The sequence below is a fragment of the Zonotrichia albicollis genome, chromosome 21, assembly GCF_047830755.1.
Source record: "Zonotrichia albicollis isolate bZonAlb1 chromosome 21, bZonAlb1.hap1, whole genome shotgun sequence".
Classification (NCBI taxonomy): Eukaryota; Metazoa; Chordata; class Aves; order Passeriformes; family Passerellidae; genus Zonotrichia; species Zonotrichia albicollis.
Window position 1 is genome coordinate 10,465,295 of NC_133839.1, and position 22,039 is coordinate 10,487,333.

At 39.7% G+C, this 22,039-nt stretch overlaps 1 protein-coding gene across 2 annotated transcripts; it reads right to left on the reverse strand.

The window, feature by feature from the left end:
- Positions 1-97: 97 nt before the first annotated feature.
- On the reverse strand, positions 98-21,662 carry C5 (complement C5). 2 transcript variants are annotated; one of them, XM_074556210.1, is made up of 41 exons: positions 21,502-21,661; positions 21,056-21,248; positions 20,283-20,445; positions 19,890-19,960; positions 19,198-19,289; positions 18,501-18,583; positions 18,262-18,352; positions 17,840-17,945; positions 17,087-17,213; positions 16,749-16,864; positions 16,339-16,539; positions 15,941-16,144; positions 15,308-15,517; positions 14,979-15,128; positions 14,460-14,589; positions 14,114-14,179; positions 13,810-14,010; positions 13,207-13,297; positions 12,765-12,841; positions 12,048-12,187; positions 11,598-11,819; positions 11,035-11,095; positions 10,355-10,444; positions 9,925-10,137; positions 9,723-9,798; positions 9,189-9,348; positions 8,639-8,734; positions 8,182-8,353; positions 6,546-6,751; positions 6,011-6,163; positions 5,729-5,791; positions 5,401-5,482; positions 4,743-4,794; positions 4,265-4,367; positions 4,100-4,174; positions 3,898-4,003; positions 3,609-3,695; positions 3,166-3,255; positions 1,608-1,691; positions 1,076-1,214; positions 98-818 (listed from the first exon to the last, which is right to left on the reverse strand). In XM_074556210.1, exons 1-41 carry the CDS (start codon positions 21,564-21,566, stop codon positions 689-691), a joined length of 5,037 nt encoding a protein of 1,678 aa, XP_074412311.1. In that variant the 5' UTR covers positions 21,567-21,661; the 3' UTR covers positions 98-688. The 2 variants fall into 2 exon arrangements, with proteins under 2 accessions (XP_074412311.1, XP_074412312.1); XM_074556211.1 differs by lacking the exons at positions 98-818; positions 1,076-1,214; positions 1,608-1,691; positions 3,166-3,255; positions 3,609-3,695 and having other exon boundaries at positions 4,078-4,174; positions 21,502-21,662.
- Between the last annotated feature and the right edge of the window lie 377 nt (positions 21,663-22,039).

Sequence of the window (22,039 nt, forward strand, 5' to 3'; positions counted from 1 at the left end):
TTTTGTGCCAGGAGCTGTGAGCAGGAAAATTGGCCTTTCATCTGCCACTTTCCTGGAGGCAAGGCAAGATTTTTAACTGTCAAATTCACTCATCAAATGCAAGGTAACATTTGTTTTAATCCACCAAGGTCACAGGAGATGTTGCTTCATTTGACTGTGTCTTAAAACACAAATAATAAAGGCACACATATAACTGAAGAATTTTGTTTGGTTTGTTCTTTTAACAAGAAAGCAGAGCATAAAACCAGCATCAGTTACTGTCAGGAATGGAAATGCAGGAATTCAAAAAAAGAGTACAAAAGGAAAAGCTAAGGAATGAAGTTTCTTTCACAGAGAGCTCACAAAGTGGCTGCATGTATTTATGTTCAGATAAGACTTGGGTTTAGTGACAAGACAGTGTTTTTCATGTTTGTTTTTGCAGTCAGTCCAACTCTTTTGACTTCAAATGTCTTTGCACCATTCTGTGTTATTCTCTCGTCCAAGCTTAAAAATCATATTTGAGCATTACTCATATAGCTGTATATAATATAGCTGTAATAACATTGCTATAAAATATATGCCAAGATAATTTCTCATGAAAACTATTATTGAGCGTTCAGTCAAAAAGAATTAATAAATAGGTGAGGATTTTTCTTCTTTTCAATGGGATTTGATCTGGATTTTTAATTTAAAAACTTCTCCAAGTGAGTTAACAGCCACTGATGAGGAGATCTTCAGCAAAATCCTCCAATGTGTTCAGAAACTCCTGACAGGATGGACAGGCTGTATTTGAAGGCCACCACTCAATCCAAGTGCTGGAGTCCAAGGGGTACTGGAATCTATGAAGACAACAGAAAATTATCATTTGCTGCTGAGATTCGGGAAGGAAAATGTCAAACAGAAAAAAAAAATACAATATGGAAGTGCTGGCTCTGTGTTCATAATCCTGCTTTAAGTGTGCACATCTGACACCACATTGTGTGACTGCTGCTTGAATACTTTCAAAATTAAATCAATTCTGTTCCTCACCAGAATTATTACATATACAAACACTTTAAGATTAAATCTCAGTTTATCCTGGTGGTAAATGACTTACTTGAAACTGTAACCAATGGTTATCTTTAGGGCTTCTTTTCCCATGATCAAATACTGCTCTCCTGGGTTCAATTCAACTTCTGTGCAAGTCTTCTTTTTAACAAAGGTTATTTCATTGTTTTTTTGAGCAAAAGCCTGCCCTGAAAAAAAAAAAAACCAACAAAAAAAATCAAGAATTAGACAGTTACACAGAAAGAATTTCCAGTAATTAATATATTAGATAGAAAACATTAAAATGTTCTACAGTACTGCACAGTCAGGGGATCTCTTTGCCACTGTTCTGTAATGGGAAAACTTAATTATATAAAACATGTCTCTTGTAAAAGATTTTTCAATTAAATCTGAATGGTAAATAAGCCTTGTGCACATTAAAAAATTTAATATTGTAGTAATGTTAAGGAAACATGGGATGCTTAAACTCAGAGGACAAAGGGGTGAACATCAGCTTCAGTTCCACAGGCCCTACAGGTAAGACAATGAGTGCCCAAGAGCGTCCCAACTCCTTTCTCCCAGGAGCAGAACATGGAACTCACCCCTTTTATAGAGATCCAGAAGATTTGCAGAATACTTCACAAAAAACCCCTCCTCACTGCGAGATAAGATATTCACTTTATAAACTGCAGAAAGACACAGAGCAGAACCTGGTTACTCCTTGTTCCTGCCATGCATCCTCAGTGTCTTAGAGATGCTCAGGGGGGAGAATTTTGGTTTTTTACAACCCTGATTTCTGGGAATGCAATGGTTCCAGGGACAGAAATCAATGGGAAGTGCCACCCACACCAGGTCTGAGGGAAGCTGTGGGCAGAGCTCACCTTTCTCTACATCACTGCATGCCAGTGGCAGCCACACTGAATTTCTGAGCACTACAGCTGTAATTTGAACAAGATGCTGTGCAGCAGCAGCAGCAGCCAGAGCACAGCAGATCTGAGAGCAGGGAAAGAGGCAGTGGGCCCAGAAGGATGAGCCAATCTACAACTAATAGCAACCAAAACTGCCACCACCCTCCATTCCAGCCTAATCAAAGCCTACTTAGGATCATTCTCCTTATCCATCCTCATCATCCTCATATCCACATCCAGAAACAACCAGTGGCCCTCAACCTTTGTAAAAACCACCAAATCCTGAAAATCATCCACACCAGGTCTGAGAGAAGCTGTGGGCAGAGTATTGAAGTTGGAGGGGAGACGACCCACCTTGCATTGGTCAGCTATCGACTCTACTTTATTGATCAATCAGTCACTTTTTATAACAGTGTTAATTCACTTCATGCATATTGCAAAATCTGAGCTCACAATAGGTCAGAGATTATACACCAACTCCTCCTTATGTTTCCAATACCAAGATTTGGGTTCTCAAAATTATTCTTGCTTTCCCAAAACAGCTAAAGATAGAATATCTACTTGTTATGAGAAAGCTGCTTGAGAACTCTGATGTGCAAGGCTCTCAAAGCCTTCATGTTTGCCACTTTTACTTGTAATTAAAAATAACCTGAGAACCTCTGCTGTTTACAGAAGCAGGCTGTGAGAATCTGCTCCTCACAGCTGCCTTCTAAGCCATCTCTGAAAAAATCTCCAACAGCAGAGCTCACCTTTCTCTACATCACTCTATGCCAGTGGCAGCCACACTGAATTTCTGAGCACTACAGCTGTAATTTGAACAAGATGCTGTGCAGCAGCAGCAGCCAGAGCACAGCAGATCTGAGAGCAGGGAAAGAGGCAGTGGGCCCAGAAGGATGAGCCAACCTACAACTAATAGCAACCAAAACTGCCACCACCCTCCATTCCAGCCTAATCAAAGCCTACTTAGGATCATTCTCCTTATCCATCCTCATCATCCTCATATCCACATCCAGAAACAACCAGTGGCCCCCAACCTTTGTAAAAACCACCAAATCCTGAAAATCATCCACACCAGGTCTGAGAGAAGCTGTGGGCAGAGCTCACCTTTCTCTACATCACTCTATGCCACTGGCAGCCACACTGAATTTCTGAGCACTACAGCTGTAATTTGAACAAGATGCTGTGCAGCAGCAGCAGCAGCCAGAGCACAGCAGATCTGAGAGCAGGGAAGAGGCAGTGGGAGCCCCCTTACCATAGGCAGTGTCCCCCTGGCAGGCAGCCTCTCTCCTGCTCTCAGCAGTCACCGACCCCCCGAGCCTCTCCTGCACTTTACCACACTCAGCTGTGAGGAGAAAGGGAAAGGCAGAGGTAAGAGAATGCCAGCATGTCCCCAAAGAAAATGTGCACTTCCATCGTCCTGCATGGGAAAATTAGCTGAGCAACTCCATTAGTAAGGGATTGCGTGCTGGAACAGTGAATATTTAAAATACAACTCGAACACCAGAGTTAATCCTGTCAGACTTCCATGATCACACTGCACACAGCTTTAAATTCCTTTTTAATGTAAAATTTGGAGGAGAAACAGCTGTGTTCTTGTGGGGACTTTTTCCTTCTGTTCAGTGTGGCTTTGTTCAAAGCACTACCCTGCATTTTCCCACAAAGTAAAATGAAAAAACATCTTCAAATAAAGCTTACCTTCCATGCATTTGCATTCATCTCCTTCACACAATCTCACCAGTTTTTCATCTCCATAGGGGTTATAAAGTATGGTGCATCTTTTGTCTAGAAGATCCAAAAAGAAATAAAAAATACATGTAGAAAATCAATGTCTGAGACATCAACACTGAAACCTGGCGAGGCAAAAGTCACCTGAGCTTCAAATAAAATGGAGTAAAAAAATCTGTTAAAGCTAGGAAAATGTAATTCTTTGGGAGGAATACAGAGCTAAAAGGCAAACAAGGATGTGAAGAGCTGGAGCACATACCTGGTGCATGATATTCATACACAGTGAAGGTGGCAGGGTTCAGCATTCCAACCTGGAAAAGCTGACTGATCCTGAAGCCAACACACAGGAACTTGTGAGCTGGCACCTGTTGGAGAGACACATGAACTAAGGAGTTCTAAAGGTGGCAAAATTATTCCAAAGAGTAAAAGCAATGCTTACAGTCAGGGGAGGGGTAACATACAGAGTCTATCTGCACGAGAACATGCCCATCTTTTATCTCATAATCTGCTATCAGCTGATCAACTCCACTCGCAAGCTGCAGGGCACAGAAAAAGATGAAGAACAGTAAATATTGCAGCTCTGGCATATAAAGCCAGTAAGGGAAGAACCATTCTTGAATACTTGCAGTAGATAAATCCTCTGGATTGGCCTCCACTCCACTGACCAGCCCTATGTCCATCACAGCATGAGCAGAGCCCGAGCGGGGCTCCCTGGCACTGGGCCTGTACCTGAATTAGATTAGAGCCACTGTTAGTTAATTATAACTGAAATGAAACAGTTAATTATAACTGAAATTAAACACACCTATTTGAATATCATCCCAGCAAAACCTGAGGAAAACCCTGCCAACATTTAGGCCCCAGTAAACTCATAATGAAGCAAAACAGTCCAGATGAATCCATTCAGATTTCTGCCAATACCAAGCATGAAGAAGCTTTGAATGCTCGTGTTCCAGGAGAGCCCCAATATAACCTGAACACTCCTCCCCACAGAGATCATGACCCTGGCTCTAATTCAGTTCACACATGTACAGAACAGTGAGGAAACAGAAAGAAAAGGTGAGGAGAGTTGATGGAATTATTAATTAAACCTCACTCACTTACTTTGCACAAGCCTCCAGGCGCCCCAGGGGTTCTCCCTCTCTTCTTATGCGACCTGTTCGTGGCAAGTGGAGCCAAAGAACTTCAGAACTCTCCAGAAGCTGCAGCCCCAAACTCTCACAAAGCATTTTCACAGTTGGAAGGTAATTCTTTACATTGTTTTAGTGGCTGTTTTTATAGGAATTCATTATCTAGCCACAAACAAATGACATTTACCTCCTTGGTAATTCAGGTGAAATGACAGCTTTAAGGTTTAATGTTGTTTATTGTGTGTTTATATTGTTTAAACTCAGAATTTGGTTCTGTCCCCTGTTGTAATTGGACTAGAACTCTCAAAACTTTGTAGAACTCACTGTTAATCTCTCCCACTCCCCATCCTATTTCTTTCTTCTCATTCCCCCACCTGTAAAATCTCTTCCATAAATGACTAAAAATGAATATAACAGAAATAAAGTAAATATTCATTCTATTCACAAAAAGGCAGTCATTTCAAACAGGGCTCAAAAAGCTTTTAGCTATTTCTTTCCAGTTTTGCATTGAGAAAGTGGCAGAATTTATTTCTTTCTTAATAAAAAAACACTCATAAAAATCCAAGATTTTTTCCCCTCCCTCCCTTACACTGACCCGAATAGCAACATTTAAAATTATATTAATCCTTTACCATCATCTCTCTTGGGAACAATCTTGAGTTCAAAGTTACAGGACTCTTCAGAAGTACCAATGGTGTTGTACACTGTCCTCACCTGCACACACACAAATAAATCAGACAAAACAGAAGCAGCAGGAAACAATCCTCAAAACTGGCATAAAACTGTAAAAACTCACACTGGGAAGAATAGAAACAAGTCTGGTTTATTGGTAATATAAAAATACCAGCAAAGCAGAGCCAACAAATAATCAGCATAGAAAGAAATGGGGAGTTCCTGAGCAAAACCACAGCATATTAAGAAACGAGAAATTCCATTTTAAAAACCTGGCTGCATACTTACATTTACTGTAGCTATGCCAGTGCTGCTGCCAGTGCTTACATACAGATCATCTTGCAAAGGTGCCTAAAGAATTGATGAGGAACAAGAAATTGCACATTAATAATAAAAATTAGCAACAATTAGCAACAATTCAGGTCAGCTGATCTGCTTGTCTTGTTTACATTTCAAATATGTAACAGCTTCTGCAGAAATACTAAATTTAAATGAATATTCAAATATATTACATTTACCAAGATGCTAAGCATTCTGGTTTCCATTTTTAAAGTAGTATTATTCACTCACTGTCATAGTTCTTCCCACGAAATTGTCTTCTGTCAGTTTAAATAAGTTCAGGGCTCCACCATTTTTGTAGGACACTTTAACATCCATGTCCAAACGCAGCCGTTTGACAAGAAGGGCATATTCAGTCAGGGCCTCAAGGGCATTGATAGTGTCCTGTCAGAAACCAATCATCAAGAATTAACTCCAGAGATTCTATTTATAAAATTTTAGTTTATTTTAATGAAGAGAAGTCAGATTTGCCAGACACCAAGAATATCATGGCAATGGAGCCACTTGATACTGATCCCATACACAGGAGTCTGATGTTGGCAGTGTTATCATTTAATTGAATTCTCCTCTTCAAATGTTGCTGTCACAGAATCATGGAATGGTTTGGATTGGAAAGGACCTTAAACCCCTCTCATTCCAGGGACACCTCCCACCAGACCAGGTTGCTCCAAGCACCATCCAACCTGGCCTGGAATGTCCAGGGATGGAAAAAAATGTTTCAGACTTTGATACTTGAGGAATGAAGACAAAATATGTAAAAGCACACCTGAGTTGAATAAAATCCTCCCCCATATCTCTGTTCTTCAGAGAGCCATTTGATGATGGGCTTGGCATAGTGTCCATCCCCTCTCAGCAAAGTAGTGAGCAAGGCATAGGCTGTGGTTTCAACCATTTGTGCAGTGACAGAGCTGGGGGTTGGCTGCTCTTGTGCTTTGAAAGCATCTTTCCAAAACCTGTAGATGGGAGGATCACCTGCAGGAGGAGAAAGAGGGTTCAGGTGCAGGCCCAGCAGCAGCTCTGCTACACCAGCTGAGGCACTGCCTAGCCAGGGCCAGGAGATGGGCAGGAGCTCACCCTGCAGCTACCAGGCATGGAAACCCCACTCTCCTACACTAAAACTGATGTTTGCCAAGTGCTGAGTACAGATGGGGACAGGGCTGGCCTGGAGCAGTGGGGATGGAGCAGGACCTGTGACAGAGGCCTCTCTCTTTGGGGCAGTGAGAATGGAGCAGTGCCTGTGACAGTTTCTCTGCAGGGCAGTGGGGATGGGGCAGTAGCTGTGACAGAGGCCTCTGCAGGGCAGAATGGATTCAGTACCTGTGCCAAAGGATGGATTCAGTACCTATGACAAAGGCCTCTCTCTCAGGGCAGAATGGATTTACTACCTTGCCAAAGGCCTCTCTCCTCAGGACAGGATGGATTCAGTACCTATGACAAAGGATGGATTCAGTACCTATGACAAAGGCCTCTCTCTCAGGGCAGAATGGATTCAGTACCTATGACAAAGGCCTCTCTCCTCAGGGCAGAATGGATTCAGTACCTATGACAAAGGCCTCTCTCTCAGGGCAGGATGGATTCAGTACCTATGACAAAGGCCTCTAGGGTAGGATGGATTCAGTACCTATGACAGAGACCTCTCTCTCAGGGCAGGATGGATTCAGTACCTGTGCCAAAGGATGGATTCAGTACCTATGACAAAGGCCTCTCTAGGGCAGGATGGATTCAGTACCTATGACAGAGGCCTCTCTCCTCAGGGCAGAATGGATTCAGTACCTATGACAAAGGCCTCTCTCTCAGGGCAGGATGGATTCAGTACCTGTGCCAAAGGATGGATTCAGTACCTGTGCCAAAGGCCTCTCTCTCAGGGCAGGATGGATTCAGTACCTGTGCCAAAGGATGGATTCAGTACCTATGACAAAGGCCTCTCTCCTCAGGGCAGAATGGATTCAGTACCTGTGCCAAAGGCCTCTCTAGGGCAGAATGGATTCAGTACCTATGACAAAGGCCTCTCTCTCAGGGCAGAATGGATTCAGTACCTATGACAGAGACCTCTCTCTCAGGGCAGGATGGATTCAGTACCTATGACAAAGGCCTCTCTCCTCAGGGCAGAATGGATTCAGTACCTATGACAAAGGCCTCTAGGGTAGGATGGATTCAGTACCTATGACAAAGGCCTCTGCAGGGCAGAATGGATTCAGTACCTATGCCAAAGGATGGATTCAGTACCTATGACAAAGGCCTCTCTCTCAGGGCAGGATGGATTCAGTACCTATGCCAAAGGATGGATTCAGTACCTATGACAAAGGCCTCTCTCTCAGGGCAGGATGGATTCAGTACCTATGCCAAAGGATGAATTCAGTACCTATGACAAAGGCCTCTCTAGGGTAGAATGGATTCAGTACCTATGACAAAGGCCTCTCTCCTCAGGCCAGAGAACGCCTCCCTCGCGGCGCCGTGGTTGGGGTCCAGCAGGGCCAGCGCGTAGGCGGTGATGGCCATGGTGAAGGGGCTCTGGGCCTGCTGCACGTTCTGCGCCAGGTAATCCCCTGCTCTGCTCCTGGCATCGTGGATTTTCTGAAAACATGGACAGCTTACAGCTCACAGCCATCTCAGTGAGCCTACAGAAACACAGCTTCTCTCTCAGGACTGCACAGATAGAGAATGCATTCTACAACAGCTTATAAATAATCCTGAAGTTTCTTCTTGTTCTTTTGCTGGCTTTGAAAGACAAAGACTAACAAAGCAAAGACATCTGTGAAACTGAAAAAAACTCCTGACTTAAAAAAAAAAAGTTAAAGAAAAGGGAAGAAATTAGAAGCCCAGAGCATGCCAGCTGGCAGAAATAAAAATAATGTTTACCTGAGTAGGACATATTTTCATTGACTTGTCAATTCCAATAATAGAAAATGCTGTGAGATACAAAGATTTTTCTTTAGCTTCTCGAGGTAATGTACCCTACAAAAATCAAATCATAAAAATAATGGAATATAAGTAAAAGTTCATTTAAATAATAGAATTTCTCAGTGTTAAGTTGTGGAAACAAATAGAAATTCCTGTAAAAACTATCAGCTTAGTTAAACCTGAAAATACATTGACTCTTTCGAAGGTAATAGCTCATTTGTAAAAAAGAAACAAAATATATAAAGTTATTCATGAGCCAGGATTATTAGATTATGAAATGAACCTAAACATTCTTTTTCTGAATATTAAGAAGTGGCAAGCAGCTACTTTTTGTGGGAAAACAGAAAGGTCTGCAAGACTGTGCTGGGCTTTAAATGAATTTAGAATAAAGAGAAAAGTTTTCTTGAATGAGTGTTTTGATGAAATAAAACCTAAAATATGAAACACTTTATCTCCTGGTGCCTTCAGCTTCTACTGCATAAGCACAGAAAAGGTTTGGGTTTCATACCTGCAGTTTCACAGGTTGGTAGTTTGAAAATTCATGGAATGACCCATCTGACATCTGACAGTTGTCAATCAGCCACAGAAGGGAATCACAAATAGACATTTTATCAAGATTAATGTATTGATTCACTTGTCCAAGGATCCTTAAAGCAAAAGCTGTCAACCTGCCAAGGGAAGGAAAGAGATGCTGCTTGTTTAGATTGGCAGGTACTGCAGAGGGCACACACAAATTTACTTCAAAGGGATAATAAAGGTTAATTTTAAATTTAACTTAACAAATAGGCAGCACTACTGAAATAATTTTAAACCAGGATCAATTCCCATGTTTCAGGGTAAGAACTCATCTCATCCCAAAGCCATCTTGGTTGTTGTGGTGTGAATTATGGACATAAAGAAAAGGTCTGGTAAGTAAAACCAAGGAATTAAAAGATATTATTCAGAGTTGTAAGCACTGCTTAAATCTCTACCACGTTCTTGTCTGGTGCTTACTGAAAATATGAAATTAGGCTTTTTCCAGCCCAAACCCCTTTCAGCTCACCATGTGCTAGCTTGCCCATTCTTCCACATGCTGTAGGAGCAGTCAGCATTCCTGAAGGACGAGATGCTCACAATTCCTGAGGGACACATCAGGCACAAGCAAAGTTATGAGAATCATATTTGCTCCCTCAGATGCATCACCCTTCTCTCTCAGCAAAGGACCTCTACAAGCCTGAAGCAAGAGAAGCAGCAGAGTTTTCTACCTTCTTTCATCTTCCTCCTCATCTGGGTCCTGGCGCTCAGGGTCTCCGGGCCCAGCAGGTGCCAATTGTCGGACTCCTCCAGGTAGCGGAACACGTAGAACACGGGGGCAATGCCCATCAGCTCAGCCTCTGCACTGCCCCTGGGCAGGCTGCTCAGCACCTGCAGGCCCCTGGGGCTCAGCACCGTGCCAATCACTTCACCCAGAAGATGTCCTGTGCAAGGAAAAGCCCCAAGACTGAGTGAAACGACAGCTCGTGAAAGCGAATCCAAGGGCAGAATCTGTGAGCAACCAGTCTTTGGGAAGTGTTTGAATTTCTGCACTAAAGGGAAGCAAAGCCTTGTCTCAAAAGAAAAGAATAAATCAGATTAATTTAGTGCAAAATATTAAAGGAAAGATACATATGCAGTGCACTCAAATTTTCTATTTACCTTTTACACTGACGCTTCTGTCAATTTGTGTTTTAGGGACCAGATTTGGTGGGACTTTGTATCGAAATTCTTGTCGCCTCTTGATTAAACCTGAAATTGAAGATATATATATATCTTCAATTATATATATATCTATATCTATATATCTATATATCTATATATCTTCAATTATATATAGTATTATATATCTATATAATACTGCACAATCTAAATCAACAGATGATTCAGCTGTAATTGACAGATTGAAGGTTACAACTGAGAATTCAGCAACCAAAACACCAAAACTTGACAACCAGAAATATTCCCAAATGTACAGGCAAACAACATCAAGCTTTGCAAAGGAACAGGTGAAAACTCTTTATCTTTCTTTTGTTACCCAAAAAAAATCTAATCTGGACCTAAACTTTGTGGTTTCTTGGGTTAAATGAGAACATATTCTACTCCCATTAATAAAGCTGAGGAAAGCTTACAACCATATCACAGTAAAAGATATATTTAAGATTCCTTTAAGAAATTAATCCAAATTCCCTTAAGCCAAGGCAGGAAATCCTTGGGAAAGGATATATTTACAATATCTCAGGAAGGAGAAACTCCAACTTTTTTCACATTACGAAAAGGTTGATTATCAAGAATCAAGACCAGGAAAAAATAACACAAAGACACTTCATTAATTTTCTTACCATAAACACCCTGTGGATCCAAAGTGAAACCTGTATGGAGTTCTTTCTTAACGCCTTCTGGCTGGGATCATTATGAGGAAAGAGGTAGAAAATGGAAACATTTTTGTTTAATCAAATATATCAGCTGAAACAACAGGTTAAACCCACAGTATGTTTGCCTTCTTTTTCTGTAGTTTGACCTAACTGTTGTACACATGAATTTTAGTGCTCTAGCTCACACAATTCTTGAGGAAATTTAACAAATTGTTAAAGTTAAGCCTTAGGAAAGGAAAAGATCACGTTTCAGTGAAAATCCAAACCAAGCAACTAAGAATCAAGTATTTTCCCTTGCTTACAAAGTCTAATCTATTTTTTTAATACATGTAATCTTTCAGTTCTTATAATCAAGGTTTAAAAATGAGTGTGCTCAAATACTCAGCCATTCCTTTTTCCAATGCACACGCCTCAGTGAATTCAAGAACATTGTGTGATATTAAAATAAAGCAAAAATTCTATATTGACTCAACTGAACCCTTATTGGAGTACGAAAATGCTTAAAAAACATGGGGGATTTTTTTCCTTACCACGACACGTAAAGTTTTAACTACAATTTCACTGTTCCTGGGCGTCAGCAATGTGAAGTTGACAGTGTGAAGACCCAATTCCAGCGGGAGGATCCGGAATGTGACTGCTGAGGAAGAGCCAGCATCCAGATTCTTCAATTTACAGCTCTGCATCCTCGAGCCTGCACTTGCAGAATCTCCAAAGGTACAGACTCCATTTCCAGCTGCTATTTTAACACAGTACTGAAAGGTGGAGAGATTTTAATGTTTCATTTCCATGGCAGGTACGACACCAGAGAAATATCAAATCCTGCACTGAGCATTCTGTTACTGTAATGCTACTTCTCTGTTTCTGCCTTAAGGACTGAAGAAATCCCACCCAAGGATCTGTTTATCTTGAATACTCCCAGGAAAAATGCTTTTTTAGTTTATTATTTCAATCCTTCTGCAGGACTCATGAACACAAATTACCTTAATTGCAGAGGCTTTATGGTTATAAACAGATCCTTTTAACTCGATTTGCTCCCCTCGTACCACGGAATAAGGAACAAAAATGCTCAGGAAAATATCCTTCACAACTTGGATTTCCAAAGGTGCAGCAACACAAATACCTGAGAGAATTAAAAACATGAAAGCAGAGTGTCTCATCCACCCTTGTGATAGACAAGTTTGAAAAGGTCTTGACATGCTTTAGTGATGATTTATGATTTTTCAGTGTGTACTTTGAACAGTCCAAGCTTTTTAAAAGTTTCCAGGTTTTTGCTTCCTCATCCAAGCTGCTCTCACAACTCCTCACACCCCATCTGACCTGAACCTCCTCCAGGTTCTTCGGGTTTCTTCTTCCCAAAGAAATTCTCTGCCTGGATTACCAAATCTCTTGGAAAATCTCAAATACCTGAGCTCCAGGTAGCAAGACAATGTAAAGTTTTCCAGGCAAGAGTTACTCAATATTTTTTCTTCTTCTTACTCTCTATGAGCCACTGTCACACACAAGACAGGCTTTGTTTTCCCAGCCCCTGACACTGACATGACATGAAGTGATTTACTTTCCCTAAAATACATATTTTTGTTTTCTTTCCCTATCAACCAGAAAATGAACATTTTAGAACATGAGTGTCAAACTCATTGAGAGGGTCTACAAAGCTTCCTGATCCTTTAGCTCCAAACTAGCTGGGTTGCAGGACCTACCTTTATTTGAAATGCCAACACCTTGTACTTCCCAGGTGGTCAGTGAATCAGGCAAGGTGACAGACAGAGTCTTGGACCTGTGGTAAAAGTGTTTTTACATTTATCCATTACCAATCACCATCTGTTAACAGCACAGCTCATCACCAGCACCACAGGAGAGACTCAGGGCAGCTCTGAGCCAGCACACAGGAATTCTGGATTTTGGTTTGAATAAACTTGGTTGAACTGATTTCACAGAAGCTGCTACTTAGCAAGGTCCAAAGTGAAAAGAAAAACGGCTCAACAATCTGGGCACCACACAGCACACGGAGAGGAACATGGCAGGAATAATTTGTTTGGATAAGACTCCATTTCAGCACACATCTCAGGTACAACTAATTTACCCAATTCATCTCAGTTTCACCACTTCCTTTCTGTAAAGTTGATTTGAGAAAAGCAGTACCTTGAAGAAATTTGGTGAACTTCCCATAACCAGCTTTCAGGGAAGTAGCTACGAACTTGTGCCTCATCCATTTCCAAGAGAGACTCAAAATCTGAAGAACATAAATAAATCAAGTTAAAAAACCCTGATACAAGAAAAAAGGTATCAAAATACCCTCAGTCAAAAATCTGTGTTCATCCCACTTCATATATTTACACGTGTGAATACCTGTCCAATATCCTGACAGATCACCTTGTTAACAAGCAATTATAGGGAGATAATGGAAGAGAAGGAATTTAACCCTCCCACAGATCTTTCCTGAGGTGTTACCCAGTGGTTGTCTCTGGCCTGGGCAAAGGATTCAAATTTGGCATTCAAGTTTACTCTCAATAGTCTCTGATTGCTGCTCTGCTTGTTCTAAATGTGGGTGAAGAGAACAGAGAGCTGAACACAATAAAGAACTGCTCTCCTGCCCTCCTCAGGGATATTTAACTAAAACTTGGGGAGAGTGGGCAAATTCTGTCTGGAACAACCCTGCCAGGTACCAGGGAGGGGTTTGTAGATTCCATCACCTCTCCATGCCCTGTCCTGCTGGAGCAGGACACCCAGAGCTCTCATACTCACGCATTCTGGCCAATATCAGGAGCTTGTTTGGCTCTTCCAGCCGCAGCTTGTTGGCAAATTCACAGCAATTCGTGAATGCAGAAATGCAGTTCTGGCCCCTCTGAATCCTCTGAGCTCTGTCCCTGCAGGTATCAGAGACTGGGTAAGTTTTTACTCCAGTCCAGCAGCACATCTGGGCTTCTCGGTCTCGGTATTTGGCCACTGAAATAAAAATAAAACAATTAGCTTCCTTGAGATGAAGTTTTTATTTTCAAATGGATCTGATTTTTTAAAATAATGATATACATAGAAATATTTGTAACACCTTCATCGAATATCTTTTTCTTGAAGTCAGATCGTTTGGTTCTTAACACTTCATTGCAAGGTTCACCTGTCCAGAAAAATAAAAAAGCACACACAACATGAACTTTTCTTGTAGTAGAATTGTCCTCTTAAAAATAACTCTACAAGATCACATTCCAAATGAATGAAACTTATGTTTGCTGTTTTAATTACATAGAGGTGTTTTAATTTTGATTACAGTAACTGTTCCACAAGATGTTTTCCCCCCTCAAAAGTCATCAGTATATGCACCTCTGTGAGTTCAAAGATAACAACAATGGAACATTTCAGAAAATGCACAGTTCCATGGCTGGACCACAGGGATGTACCTGCTTCCTCTGAGTCATCAGCGTTGGCATTGGTGAGGAAGGTGAGCCCGGCCATCCTGAACACAGCAATGTTGTTCTGTCCTCCCCCAGCCCCACAGCCAAGGTCACTCTTCTCCAGCTGCAGCATGATCTGAGGAGAAACACACGTGCCATGCTCCAGGATGCCCTCAGAACACAGCCTGGAAAGGCTCTTTGTGAAAAGAAGGAGATCATAATCTCCATGGCTCCTTCAGCAAGGAGCTCTCCACTGCAACCTGGGTTTGGCCAGGTCTGTGGAGTTCTGATGAGGGAGTTCAGATCTGCTTTTAAAATCACAATTTATGTCTACTGGAATTCAAAAGATTGTAAACTGGTTCTTTTAATAATTTTGAACTGAAGATTTAAACAAACAACTTTCACTCAGCCTTGAACTGCTCTGCTGCCCATTTTCAGGCTGGCTGAGTGCATGACACGTATCAGTTATTGCATGTGAACTGAAACAAAGAGCAACTGGATTTCCTTTTTTGGCTGCTACCTCACCTTTTCCATTGCCCTCTTCCTTCTTCCTGTGACTCCATATATTGCCTTGTCAATAGATGACAAAGCAACAAAGGTATTGGGCTGGGTTTTTAGGGTGAGTGATACAACATCTGCTGGTTTCAGTGTCTCTTGGCTTGACTGCAGCTTGATCTATAAATTGAAAACAAAGATTGGTAATTTTGAAAGCACATTGTTCTGAAATCAATCCAGCTAATGGCAGACACTTACTATAATCATTTTAGTGTCAAAGAACTTGTGTAAGTCCACATAAAATCTGACCATAAAACGAATGCACACCCACAAATTCCAGTGTCTATTTTGCTACTCACATCAAGGCTGTTCCCACATTTCTGTTCCACATTCAGCCAAACTGAATCAGCCACTAACTCTGCAGCTCCTTCTCCCATGACTATGTAGTAAACAATGAGACGTGCTGAAGGAACCATCTCTTGGGTTATCTGTAAAGTTAGGTGGTCATACTGCAAATCCTTCATTCTCTCCTGAGTTCCAAAGCTCACTGTCTTCCCTTTTGATGTGATCTATAGTTTAAAAAAATGATGGAGAATAAAAAAGTCAAATTTTATATTCGGTCTATTTTTCACATGTAATAATTATTTGAATTTATATCTTCCACTAAAAAGAAGTGCTGTCTCTGGACTTCTTGTCCTTCATCTACATTTCACCTTCTGAAATAGCTCTTGAGACCAACACTACTTGTCCTCAATCCCAGTCAATGTCAGATAAGAATTTTTTTTAAAAATAGACCATATAAATATAAAATTTAAACATGAGAGTATTTTTTTTTTCCTATAAAGCTGACAGATTGTATCTGAAAGGAAGCAGTTGCCTGAACTGCACATATTCTATGCTGAGGATAGTTCTTGACTGCTGAGGTTTTTCATCCATGACCATCCATATTGAATTACAATTCAATATTTTATGCAGAAACATCTGTTACTCACCAAATAGCTGTAGTGATGTATTTTATCAATGTAGTGACTTTGTGGATATACATTAATATTTATTACATCCCCCACTTCCAGGGTTTTGTGGTTTGAAGCCCAGTCAATATAGAGATAACTCTGACTCAGGGATGAATAAGCTCTTGCTTCGTAACTTTTACTTGCTTGGTTTTCATCTGAAAGATGTGGATCTGCAGTTTTTACCTGGAAAGATAATGAAATGTCTGAATAGTCTGAGTACAGAATGATACCTAAGCCAACAAGCAATGACAATACTCAAATCATGCTGCAATATGTTGTTCAGAGGGATTAATAAAAGAGAAGCCAGCTCAAGACCTTATCCCCAAAGAAATAATTGCACCTTTGAAGAAATAATTTAATGGAACAATTTAACTCACTTGAAACTCCAACATTCTGCTGTTTGGTGGGATATTTACAACAAACAAAGCAGTTCCATCACTGGTGCTTGTTTTTCTTCTCCCAGATTCTGAACCCTCTGATATCAGCTGAGTCTCAACCATTTGATCATTTAAGGATTTGGCAGTGACAGTTACAGGGACATTCCCAACAAAGTCATCCATGGGGTCTTTCACCTGCACCTGTTCACCAGGACAGAGAAATGGTGACAATTTTCAGGAAGAGTCCTCCAAGCTGCTCAGCTGCTCCTACAACAGGGAGTCAAAAAATGTACAAGCCAACAGAAATGGAAGAGTTTTTATCAGCCACAGAGTGACACAGAGAGAAAAGGACAAAGTTTGTGCGTGATGGGTTTTGCTCAATGTGCAACGCCCTGCTCCTGGGAACTGACCTTGATGAAGAAGGGGAGTCCAGGCTTCACAAAGAGAGGAGTGGCAATCAAACTGAGCTTGTAAGGAGAGACAGCAAACCTGACTCCAGTGAACTCCACCTCTCCACTGAGGCCACCTGACAAAACACAGCACCCATGGAACAAATGGCCAAAAATAAGTTGAATCCTCAACCATTGCTACAGTGAGAACGGGCTGCTCTTCCTTACAAGCTTTTGGAACAAGAACTGAGTATTAAAGGAAGTCTGATATTATGAAAGTCAGCCTTGCAAGTTTCTTTTCTAGTTCTGTTCACATTTGCAGAAGTGTTGAGAAAAATTTCAGTTAAAGAGCAACTTACCCCTAGACTCCAACACTGATGCCACAATATATAAATATGAGCCATCCAGTGCTTCCAGACTGTCAAAGCCAATAGAACTTGCTGCTCTCTTACTGTTAAAATTGATCTGAGCAACTCCATTTTCAATCTGGAATTGAAATAGAAATTATCACTTTATAGTCAATAATTTAGAAATAATACAAAGACCATATGTAGATTCAGTGTGTTTCTGTTCACTGTCTATTTTCAGAGGAAATCAAAGGGTAGAGATGTTTAGATAAAGAATTCTTTACTCCCCAAAATGATTTTAAGTTAATCAACCAATGGCAAAGTTTGTGTGCAGGCTCAGCAAGAGGTGGGGATAACACAGAGATATCTTCACTAAATGAGGGAAGGGGACAATTAGTGTAGAACAGACTCCTCAGAATAAATCACTATCATTTTGATCTGCTTGTCTCCATTTGATTTCAGTTATTCTGTAATAGATAGCATTGAAGTTGTTTCATATAAATTTTAATCACACAGTTTGGCCATGAGAATAATGACAGCAGATTGAAATTGCCTCAGATGCTGCCTCTGAATTTCAGTTCCAAGTGCCTTTCTCTGCCCCTGATGACAGCCTCACACAGGAAAAGTCCACACTGGGGAGCTGTGGATGCAAATTACAATTTGAGACCCATTCTCACCAAATTTAATGGAAAAACTTCAGTGGGATTGGATCAGTCCTGAGTTATGCATGTGAATTCTACACAAATTTGATTTGCTGCTTCTTACCCTCGTTACATGCATTGCCTGAGGCATCATTCTTTTCTCACTTTCTTCAATTATTCCATAACGAAGAAAAACATCAGCACTGGGAAGCTTTTTATTGGAAAAATAGCTGAGAATAAAACAATATAAATGCTTTTAAGATTACTTTAATGGCTGCAACAAAGCATTTGTTTTTGAAGAAGAGTAATTGCCTAGGCAAGAGATGGAAAACAAATGTCTGTATTTTAAACACTTCTGTTGAAAAATAATTACTTTGAGAGAATTTTAAGAAGGGTCTCTTAGATTTCTTACACAGCAGAAATGATTTTGATGAAAGAGCTTCTTGAGGAAAGCACAGAGCAAAAGTCTGGACTAAGGAGAAGCATTCCTCAGGTAAAAGAAGAGGAAATACAAAATATTCAGGATTCCAAGGCCAATTTCCTCACCTGGCTTTCACAACAATCCTGAAGTTCTCAAATTTATCAGAACTAATGAAGTTACTCTCTGGCTCGATGGTGATGGAAAAGCTTGGCATTGCTGCAAATTGAGTGGAAAAAAGATCACTTGGGGGGGTTTTACCCATGAAGTCACAGGTGCTCAGCCACTGAAGAATCACGACCATTTCAAGGGGTTTGAGTTCCTGAAAACACTAAAAATTCAGATTCACAGCATGGGCACACCTTACCATATTCCTTAACTTCAAATTTTGCCACAGCTGAGGTCACAAAATCCTTCTTGTACTTGGCTTTAATCTTCCAAATTCCATATCTATGAAATACCAACAATCAAACAGTTTTTAAGATGAAAATTAATGATAATAATGGTAATAATTTCCATGAGAGGAAAATTCTGCACCAGAATTTTGGAGGTGTTCAAGGCCTGCTTTGAGTAGATTCTCTTTGACACATCACTAATTATTTGACACTCACTTTAAAGCACTGAAATCAGTTATAAACCAGTTTCTCAAGCCCCTGCTATCATCCCTCTGCCACCTCAGCAATGCTTCAGCACCCTCTCAAGACTAAAAGGAGAACTGAACAGATTTTATTTTAAATGCTGCTGTTCCTGGGAAAGTGCTGGTGATTTGTATGAAACACATAGGAAATATGAAATCCCCATGTCTTTGTCACTGTTTATTTCTTTAGAAAGCTTTAATTGTCATTATTCTTTTTAAATTGAGCATGAAAAACCTGCCACTCTCTGTTCTTTAAGGAGAACACTCTGCCATAAGGTCCCTGTTAAAATCATGATTCCACCCTATGTGAAATGTCAGAAATCTCCAAGATTCAAGTCATGCTCTCCATGCAAAGCCACTCTATGACAGCCACTATAAAAAGGCATTATAATGTTAATAATTCACAGAAAAAATTAAATAAATCTACTTAGGATTAGGAGGGATCTTGAAGTCAGGAAAAGAAACTATTCCAGTAAAATCTTTTTCTTCCAGAATATCCACTTCTACTTCTTCAGGATCCTTGAAACAAGAGGACAGAATGAGCAGTTACAGATTGTTCTATTAAAAGGGGAATCTTCATCCTTCAGAGGGGATTTCAGAGGCAGCCTGACCATAACATATTTTTCTTAAGTGCTTCAAAGCATAAAAACACAAATATTAGTAGAAAAAATCAGACAAAATTCTGATAAAATACTTTATTCTAGTTCCACTAAGTAAAAGCTATGCTTAAAATAGCTAAAAAATTACTGTAATAACAAGCCAATTGTTAAAGGCTAAAAAATACAGTAGATACTGATTATTTTTATATCTTAAATGAAACAAACAATTTAACCCCATACATTATTACAGTTCCCTCAAAAATCCTTTGTCCGGATATTAAAGATAATTTTTTTTCTATTCTGGAACAACTTCAGATCTGGGATTTAAAAACTTCTATCCAACCTAGCAAAATCAATTTTAAATCTTTTAAAAGATGTCTGGCTACCTGCAAAACCATCTAAGAGTTTTATTAAGCATTGACTGCAATACTGATTTCCCATCTACCTACCTACCTACCTACCTACCTTTATTTGTTATTAGAGCTACAAAATATTAATATTAAATTCAATTACAACTCACCACAAAAGTCAGGACAGTCTCCCTGTGAGCTGGCTGCAGTTCTTCATTCAGAGAGTAAACTCTGACTTTCACTGTAAGAATTACAGCAATAAATCTCAAAATCAAAACAACCAAACAATTTACTGATACTTTTAACAAACTCCCAGGAATATCTTTCACTCTCTGTGCCACAAATTAGTAATTTAGGGTGAGGAGGGCAGGGAGAAGTTATTAACTTTTCCAGTGTGATCAAATAATTCAAAGTATTGTTCTGCTGATAAAAAAAAATTCTATATCAGCTGATGGCAATGCAACACAACCAAGAACTTAAAGAACAATTAAATTCTAATTCCTTGACAGAGTCAGCAAACTTTTAAAATTAAATACCATCCAGGAGAAATAAGCAGTATTTACCTGACTGATCAGGAGTATAAACTGGTTTGTCTGTATGAATAAAAAGAAACCCATTCTCATAAGAAACAGGAATTTTTTTAAATCTTGTAAAATGTGGAGAAACAGCTTCCAAATACAAATACTTGTCTGAAGTATCTGTTCTTGGTAAATCTGCTGGCTGTACCTGGGGGAGATGAAATAAAGGTTTTTGAAGATTATTAAAGTATCTTTCATGTATTTTTCCTACAGTATTTTTCTGATGCAAAGAGTATCTGAAAAGCAATTACCACCCTGTGGTTGAGTATCATTAAATAAAAATATCAATATTCACATGGATTTATTCTTGCTTCTTGCTTCTTCTACCTCTATATGGGAGATGATGGTTTGGAGTATTAAAATACATATATTTGGAAATTTTGCATTTTATTTATGCTCAGAACTAAACCAGCAAAGTTCAAAGCCCAGTAATGAGGTCACAATAGTAGAAATTATCAGATTTCCGTTTATGCACTTGATGAATCCTGGCCACAACAAAGCTGCTGCTGCGATTGGTACTTTGATTTGATTCTCTCTATTTTTAAAGTTATGCAATGTTTCCAAAACAGTTGGATTCTATGTTTAACATCAGTGTTGTTACACTGATTTTATTCAGTGTAATTTCAATTTCAGACCAAAAATCGGGGCATTAGCCCCTCTTCCCCAGTTTAAACAACTGAAAACTTACTGAAACTTCATCTTTTTTTAAGTCTAAATGTGATAATAAAAAGAGTACAAGAAAGGTCTGAATTCCTTACTGTTAGAGTTACAGCATCCTGGAATTTGTTGGCTGGGGTTAAGGAGATCCGAGCAGACGAATACACAACCAGCTTATCTGGGAAGCTTTTCAGGGCAACGCTGACTGGAAATTCCTCCTGGTAACCAAAAGCTTGGACTACAATTTTCTCAGAGGCCCCAGCTCGGATGACCTTTGGTGCTGTAAGGACATATCTGTGCACAGAATATAAAACAATAACAGATTTCTTTCTGATTTTTCAGATTTCTTGCTTCCCTTTCGGAATTCAGTCACATGCAGAGTGTTAAAGCAAACAGGATAATCAGGTTATTGTAAGACGCTAATTAAAATCCTATTTGGATAGGGCTCTTTGTATTGGCTGTACTTAAATTCTGGATTTATTTACCCCAAAGAGAGGACAACAATCAAGTAACATTTCCAGTAAATTCTGTATTTGCTTTTACTTACGTTTTCTCTTGGCTAAAAGTCGTTCCAGAAAATAGCAAAACAATAAAATATATTAAAATAGCCATTGTGTCTGGGACAAGAGCAAACCATAGATGTTAATGAGGGTGGGTTTAACAGCCTCTGCTGTGGCTGAGCAGAAATGCCAACACATTTCACCCACAGTTAATAATTAATGGCAGATCATTCTTTACTAAAACATCATTGCCACTTCCTGAGGAAGCCAGAACTGCTAAACTTAGCAATTTTTTAATTTAGGATTTCAATTTTTAATATGTTCACAGCAATCCTGTGTCAGTCATCACTTTTCTTCTGACAACTGCATAATAAAATAATTTTCAGAGGTAGAAAGAACCCCAAAAAACAAAAAGAGAGATTCAGTTTGTCCTTAGCAAAATATTTTTCTTCAATTATTTTTTTTTTAATTAAAGTGAGTCTAAATTTGTGTCTGAAGTAAAAGAAAGCATTTGAGTCATATCAAACAATGCGTGGATGTGTTTGGACCAACATTATTGTTTTGTTGTTTTGAAATAACTTTTCC

Bases quoted from the DNA above. Each gene is read 5' to 3' on its own strand.
- C5 (XM_074556210.1), bottom strand. From the start codon at position 21,566: ATGGCTATTTTAATATATTTTATTGTTTTGCTATTTTCTGGAACGACT. The intron at 17,946-18,261 runs GTGAGGAAATTG...TTTTATTCTCAG, and splicing joins AGGATTGTTGTGAAAGCCAG to CTATTTTTCCAATAAAAAGC. The intron at 6,752-8,181 runs GTACTGAATCCA...CTCCTCCTGCAG, and splicing joins GAGAGAGGCCTTTGTCATAG to GTGATCCTCCCATCTACAGG.